Source organism: Crinia signifera, chromosome 4 (genome assembly GCF_055691185.1).
Source record: "Crinia signifera chromosome 4, ASM5569118v1, whole genome shotgun sequence".
Lineage (NCBI taxonomy): Eukaryota > Metazoa > Chordata > Amphibia > Anura > Myobatrachidae > Crinia > Crinia signifera.
Window position 1 is genome coordinate 60,936,090 of NC_139220.1, and position 8,308 is coordinate 60,944,397.

At 43.0% G+C, this 8,308-nt stretch overlaps 1 protein-coding gene across 1 annotated transcript in view; it reads left to right on the forward strand.

The window, feature by feature from the left end:
• Nucleotides 1–6,043, forward strand: part of FOXRED2 (FAD dependent oxidoreductase domain containing 2) — a 232,279-nt gene extending 226,236 nt beyond the window's left edge. The window contains exon 9 of the mRNA XM_083181808.1: nt 4,000–6,043. Within this exon, the coding sequence (XP_083037934.1) occupies nt 4,000–4,148 (149 nt within the window). The 3' untranslated portion in view covers nt 4,149–6,043. The remainder of the gene's footprint in view (nt 1–3,999) is intronic.
• Nucleotides 6,044–8,308: the final 2,265 nt, after the last annotated feature.

The following is an 8,308-nucleotide window of genomic DNA, read 5'->3' on the forward strand; positions in this document are numbered from 1 at the left end:
CAGGCCGGGATGTTCCCATGTGATGCGTTGCTGCCGTGGGACCGCTTTCCACTACATACACCACCATGTTCAAATGTGTTTTTATGTTTTTTGGGTGGATGGGCGTTCCTGCTACACCTTCACACGTGGCACTTATGTCATGGCAAGCAGTCCCACGGCAGCAATGCATCACATGTGAGCAGGCCGGGATGTTCCCATGTGATGCGTTGCTGCCGTGGGACCGCTTTCCACTACATACACCACCATGTTCAAATGTGTTTTTATGTTTTTTGGGTGGGTGGGCTTTCCTGCTACACCTTCACACGTGGCACTTATGTCATGGCAAGCAGTCCCACGGCAGCAATGCATCACATGTGAGCAGGCCGGGATGTTCCCATGTGATGCGTTGCTGCCGTGGGACCGCTTTCCACTACATACACCACCATGTTCAAATGTGTTTTTATGTTTTTTGGGTGGGTGGGCTTTCCTGCTACACCTTCACACGTGGCACTTATGTCATGGCAAGCAGTCCCACGGCAGCAATGCATCACATGTGAGCAGGCCGGGATGTTCCCATGTGATGCGTTGCTGCCGTGGGACCGCTTTCCACTACATACACCACCATGTTCAAATGTGTTTTTATGTTTTTTGGGTGGGTGGGCGTTCCTGCTACACCTTCACGCAAGCACCTGTATGTGATACTCTGTTCAGGTCCGACCACCCAAATAAACAAAGTGTTCACAGTATTTTTTGTCAGTATTTCTTAATAAATGTTAAGTGTTTATGCAGAACAATGAACATCACATATCTATCTATCTATCTATCTTCTATAACTATATCTGTCAGGAATGCACACACAACGATTATTTATTTTAAAAGGAATGCACACACAACGAATATTCTTTAACAGCATGGCGCGGAAAGTACGGGGGAGAAGACTTCCTGTTGTTTACATGCTGCGCTGATGGAGGGATGACGCAGCTAGTCAACACCCACATGGGCGTGCTGCTTTTGGGAGGAATGATCGCAGGAACGGGCTGCATATCGATCGAATGTGCGTACACATGTCACTTTTCTTTCGATATGGAGCCGTCCTGTCGAAAGAATATTAAGCAGCAAAGAACCTGCGACCGACCGACCGTGGACGGCCAAGAGCGTTTTTGGCCGTTTATCGATCGCAACGAAGGGATCGGGACAGCGTACACATATATACAATCGAACGGCCGTTCGTCCGCAGATCGGAAGAACGGCCCGACGATTGTACATATGTGTACCCAGCTTTACCCTCCCTGTAGCAAAATACTACGCACTAAGAAGTGTCTACCACCCGATGTCAGATTACTGTCTCCAATATAGACTTGTGTTACTGATACATGCTGTAAAGTTTAAAAGATTGTCTGTTATGATTGTAGTAAATGTTATCTATTTAAAAAAGAATTCACAAATAAAAACTCAATTAAAAAAGGAGCCTCCAAAGACCAATGAAATAACTGTAAAACAAATTCCATGCACAGTAGTTTAATTAGCATTTGATTGCTTTAATTCAAAACAACTATTTACGTTCATAGGAGATAAATTAGCATGTGATTGATTTAATTCAAAACAAATATTTTTCACCCTACCATTTTCTGTCTCTTGCCCTTTTTATAAATGATTAATTGCTAACCAGATTTTAGAGGTGTGTGGCTGAACTCTCTCATCAGCGATTTAATTCTTAATGCAGATCGCTGAAAGCAGAAGTTTATGCACCTTAACAATCTGCTCTATCCTTTTTGAATTTTTCTTTCATCTCACTCTCTCATCTAACCAAACGTTGATGCCCTCCCTGCAATACATACTGTAACAGGGGGACACTGTGATATCTCCGAAAGCAGAAATGTTATACATTTTTCTCAGCTCCGCAGATAACCTTTGTGCTCTTATTTGATGTGATTTTCTACTATACCACCATACCTCACTAGAGTGCACAAAGGCAGCTGAACTTGGAAGCCAATCAGTGAAGGGCATGGTTAGTATTGGGAAAGGAGACTCCCTTAGAATACCTGCTGTGGTAATGCAGATACGTTATTCAAGCAGCAGATGCAAAGGAGCTACTCCTCTAATGCTGTGACACTATTTTGCACCTTTTCTATATGCTCGGTACTTTTATGATAATAAATCATTCTGCCATGTGTTTCAACCATCCCACCATGTCCTTTGTGGCTTTTGCCATTAGCGAGAGGCGTTCTGTCCAGAGGCATTCGGGGAATGGGTTGCAGCAAGTTTTGTGGGCAACCCATGACTGAGTGCAGGCCAAGGGGAGTTGCAGGCCTTGGATGAAGCTCAGGCCCCATAGCAACTGTGCTCCTAACCATGGCCCTTATTCTGGTTGGTGCGGATATATCCGGGCGTTCGTTCCGCCGATGTTTTGTATCTGCGCATGTGCAGAGGCGTCTCTGCGCATGTGCGAGCGGGGCGTACGGCCAAATACCGCATGATATGTTAACACTCCGAACAGGGGGTGGAGAGGGGCGTGAAGGGCTATTTGGGCTCATTACCATATGCATACGCCCCGCGTTTCATGGGCGTTCCCATGAAAACGCTGGGCGTACGTATGGTAATGCGGCCGTGACGCACATGTAGGGGGCGGACATATGACATCGCCGGATGTCAGCTGCCCGCCCAGATCCCTGCTTTTGCACTGAAAAATGTCTGTGTGGTCTGAGGTTGCAGGAGCTGGTGGAGCACTCGGTCGAATGATGGGGGAGGTTCCCTTAGATGGAGGAGGCGTATTCCGTAAAAAATACACGTGCGGTCCGTTCGGCCAGCTTCTTACCGCGTACGGACGGAGTTGGCGATCCGTATGGAAGGCGTGGTTTCGCACGCAAGGTCCTGGCCGCATAATCGGATCCGGCCGCACCAATCAGAATAAGGCCCCATGTTAGTTACACCAGTAATAAACAATAGTAAAATAATAGATGAGTGAAGGTAATAAAAAGGCTAAATTTATATTTTGGTTCTATGTTTATTAAACTATGCACAAAATGTAATATTTTCTGCTTGGAGTAGAATTGCCTTTCATTGTCACTCATTCATTTAATTTTCCAACTTGTCTACCACATCAGATGGTGTGTGCTATATGCTATTTTGCTGTACTTTATTACAGGTCTTTGTAGGTCTTTTTTATTGGCTGCCATCTCTACTTTTGTAATGCTCATTCTAATTTTACAGGCTGAGTTTCCCATATCAGCAAAGCTTGGGACTGCACATATTTTGGAGTTTAGATTGTTTTTTTTTATATTTGCATACCACAATGAGATATCTTTGGGATCCGAGAGTAAACGGGAAATCCCCTTATGTTTCATATGCACTTTAAACATACATGTTTAAGGTAATTGTAAACGGTAGTTTTAATAATTGTATGCATGAAAACAAGGTTGTGTACATTGATCCATCAAAAAAAAATTTTTTAAATGCCAGTATTTTTATTGGATGTTTTGTGCATCTGTCACAGAGATGTTGACACAAAGAGTTAACAAAATACAATACAGGTTGGTATCCCTTATCCGGATATCCCATATCTGAAATATTCTGAAAACCATAGGTCTTCCAAATATTTCTGGGGGGGGGGGGATTTGTTTCCCCCAACACACCTTTTTTAATACTTACCACATTGGCCATCGGACTCCTCTTTAGCGGCATCCTTGGTCCCAAGAATGGATTAAGTGGACGTGCCGGTGATGACATCGGCGTACCCGCAAAATGCATCCTTGGGACCATAGATGCCACTGGTGAGGAATCCTAAGGCTGCAACAGATGCCATGGGACACTGTGGATGTCGGGGGACCATCAGGGAACCGCCAAGGGACCAGGAAAGTATGGAAAAATATTCTGAAATCCGCAATAATTCCTTATCCAAAATGCTCGTCATTTCAGATAATGGATACTCAACCTGTATTAACTAAATACAGATGCAAATAAAGGATTGTTGTGCTAATTTAGTAAATCATTAACCATTTTGTATTACCTTTTGCTTTGCAGATTCATGCTTTATATTTTCATTGACACATCAAAAGTTGCCTATCTTCTGCCAGCAGAGTTATCTACAGAATCAAGGTCTTAAAACAACTGGTTACATGAAGCAGCATAATAAAGATGCAGGACCTTCAGAGAGATATACTGTACAGTAAAAAGGGACACTTGAGATTACACATAACTGGAAAAAAGGAAATAAAGAACTTTGACATTACCTTTGACATTTCACTGGATATTGACTGCTGATTATTTTTATTACTGTATATCCAAATGTGATTCTGTTAACTAAATGACTAAATCAATTCCTAAATGTCTGTTCATATTGCTCAAGTTCCTTTTATTTGCATTTATAATACTGAACATAGGGCCTGAGTCAGTACCGCTTGCTAAGCAGCAGCGGTTTGCTGCTTAGTGAACGCACGGGAACACATTCCCTTGCATGCAGCCGAAGGGGAGAAAAATCATTCAATGGTTGACGACCATCAAATGATTTATTTCCCCTTCAGAAATAAAAGTCAGTGAAAACTGATTATGCGTTCCATAGACCAGCAGCTGGAATGCGGCGTGCGTTCAGCGACTGGAATTGGAACAAAACTGTACAAACTGTACAAACAAAACTGCACTTTCTCTAATAAAACTTATAAAAACCTATATTATATGTACATATTATATTATGTTGCTATATATGCTTAATAGGTCTGCCTCCTATATAACTGCTTTTTTACTTTATATTGATCAATTGGGTAATTAATTTTTGTTGCACATTGTACTTCCTGTATTTTGGTGTATAAACTTTGACCAGACACTGAGCAGTATTCCTTTGAAAAAGTTGTCAGTTAGATGACGAAACCCATCTGGATATAGCCACTCTGCTTATTCTCTTGGAGTTTGAAGCACATTGGACCCCACTGTGAATTCCCCCCTGTATTCTCTCTATTCAATAACTTTGCCTGAAGACCTTTTTCCCCTACTGGAAGATAGCATTCAGGACACCACCACCTGCTCAATTTTGGGTTGCCTTTTCAACTGGCTTGTGAGCCTGCACCGTTTAATGTGGACAGAGACATCATAAAACAACACCAATAACCCAGTCAGGTTCTATGGATACCCACCATCATAACTTCCAGTCCTAATGAGAAAACACGGTGGATAAAGCAAACCTCAGGAGCCCTCAACAGACACAAGCGGGAGACCACAATAAATATAATTGCTCAGTCCAATTTTGTTCCTTCAAGTGCACTGTTATTTTGGTCAATAATAGCCATTATATTGATTATTTTTTTCAGAATGTTTAATAAATTTGATATCATTTTGCAATACCCAATTGATCTACCTTTTTATTAATTTTTAAAACAATTTTTAACAAATGGTTATCATTTTAATATTTAGCACTCCAGTTTTCTCTTTTTCTTGGTATGTGTAAATGCCTGTGATGATGGTAATTAAGGTGGATAAGATTTGCAGCTATTATGAATTGTGAACTGAGGCATACTTTGATTGACAGAATTAAATAGATAAAGATGCAGTTTGGTGTGTGCAATGACCAGTCTTTGTGTAGGTTCATATGTTGTTTAGTGATTCTAACATTGAGATACCATGATTTTACAAGGGTGATTATTAGGATTCAGCAAAGTGTGATTCCAGATGTATGTTACTAGAGATATTGTTGTGAATCAGTTTGTGTTCTGAGAAGATAGCTTGGAGCAATGTTTGCATGAATGTTACTATTATAACACAATACCGTAATGTGCTGAGTATTGTTTAGGATTCTAGATCTAGTATAGTATCATGGGGTTCCTTTGTGTCATCAGGTGTTTAGGCCTAGAAGTTTGAATTGTGGCCTTGTTATAAGCAGAATCAGTAAAGTGACTATAGCTGTATTATTGTATCCCATAATGTTCTATTAGCATCCTATTTTTTTATTGTCATTCCTGTTGTTTTTACTGTTATTGGCCTGGCATTGCCACTTTTATTGTTCATTATTGATGCTATTTATTGTTCTATGATATTTTATCGTTATATCTTCAGTAAATTAATAGTTATTCGTTAACACCTGTTGTCATTACTGTAACAGATGATTGATATTGCTGGTGTGAATGTGTCCCCAAGGCCCCCAACCCCCTCACTTTCCACGCCATCCCGAAGCGTGGCGAATGGCGGCGGTACCCGTCTGCCTGACCTTTTCATACCCCCACTATCCACGTCGGCATGGAGTTGATTTTAGATAGTGTGGCAAGCGTACCGAGCCCGAAGCGTGGTGAGCGCACCTGGATTATGTTACATGTATTACGCGTCCCCCTTGCATCCCATTGCATCGCATGCCATAAAATTATGCGATTCACTGAGTATTCACAGTCAATACATTACATACAATAATCTCATCGCATCGCATTATTGTATGGCATGCGATGCGATGGGATGCAATTTTTTATCGCACCTTATATTTTTAATGGTCTATACCACTAAATTACATACAATGTCATTTAGTTTGGCCCCCCTCCCCCCCACTATCCACGTCATCCCCCTCCCCCCACTATCCACGTCAAGTGTGGCGAGCGGCGGCAGAACGCGTCCACCCAACCTTTTCATACCCCCACTATCCACGTCGGCGTGGAGTTGATTTTAGATAGTGTGGCAAGCGTAGCGAGCCAACGAGCCCGAAGTGTGGCGAGCGCAATGAGCCCCGTGAGGGGACGCGGATTATGTTACATGTATTACGCGTCCCCTTGAAGGGCTCGATGCGTTCGCCATGCTTCGGGCTCGGGGCTCGCTGCGCTCACCACACTATCTAAAATCAACTCCATGCCGACGTGGATAGTGAGGGGATGAAAAGGTCGGGCGGTCGGCGTGGAGTTAATTTTAGATAGTGTGACGAAGGCAGCGAGGGGACACGTAATACATTTAACAATTTGTGTCCCCTCGCGGGGCTCGCTACGCTCGCCAAGCTTCGGGCTCGGTGGCTCGCTGCTCTTGCCACACTATGTAAAATCAACTCCACGCCGACGTGGATAGTGGGGGTATGAAAAGGTTGTCCGGACGCATTCCGCAGCCCCTCACCACACTTTAGGATGATGTGGATAGTGAGGGGGATGATGTGGATAGTGGGGTGGAGGGGGGCCAAACTAAATGACGTTGTATGTCATTGAGTGGTAGAGACCATTAAAAATATAGGATGTGATAAAAAAATCGCATCCCATTGCATCGCATGCCATAATTGTATGGTATGCGATTCGATGGGATGCAATTTTTTTATCGCATCCTATCTTTTTAATGTATTCACTGAGTATTCACAGTCAATACATTACATACATTGAAATAGCTAAGGGGGTTTAAATTCATTTGGCTCTGCCCCTTTGTGTCAAAAGCCCAGAATGTCATTAAAAGTATAACCCTTGACATGGCTGAGGGTTGAGATTCATTTGACAATGCCCCTTTTTGCCTAGAAGCCCTAAAACCCATTGAAAAGGCTGAGGGGGTTTGAATTCGTTTGGTGCCACCCCTTTGGGTCTAAAAGCCCAGAATGCCATTCAGAGTATAGCCCTTGACATGGCTGAGGGTTGATATACTTTTTGCCATGCCCCTTTTTGCCTGGAAACCCTTAAACCCATTGAAATAGCTGAAGGGGGTTTAAATTCGTTTGGCTCCACCCCTTTGTTTCAAAAAGCCGAGATTTTCATTCAGAGTATAGCCTTGACATGGCTGAGGGTTGAGATACTTTCGACCACGTCCCTTCTGCCTAGAAGCCCCTAAATCCATTGAAAAGGCTGAGGGGCTTTAAATTCGTTTGGCCCCGCCCCATTGGGTCCAAAAGCCCAGAATGCCATTCAGAGCATAGCCCTTGACATGGCTGAGGGTTGAGGAACATTTGGCCACGCCCCTTTTGTAAAGTAACCCCTAAACCCATTGAAATAGCTTAGGGGGTTTAAATTTGTTTGGCTCTGCTACTTTGTGTCAAAAGCCCAGAATGTCATTAAAAGTATAGCCCTTGACATGGCTGAAGGTTGAGATACATTTGACAACGCCCCTTTTTGCCTAGAAACCCAAAAACCCATTGAAAAGGCTGAGGGGGTATTAATTCGTTTGGCCCCACCCCTTTGGGTCCAAAAGGTCAGAATGCCATTCAGAGTATAGCCCTTGACATGGCTGAGGGTTGAGGAACATTTGACCATGCCCTTTTGTATAGTAACCCCTAAACATATTGAAGTAGCTGAGGGGGTGTAAATTCGTTTGGCTCCGCCGCTTTGTGTCAAAAGCCCAGAATGTCATTGAGAGTACAGCCATTGACATGGCTGAGGGTTGAGATATATTTAACCAC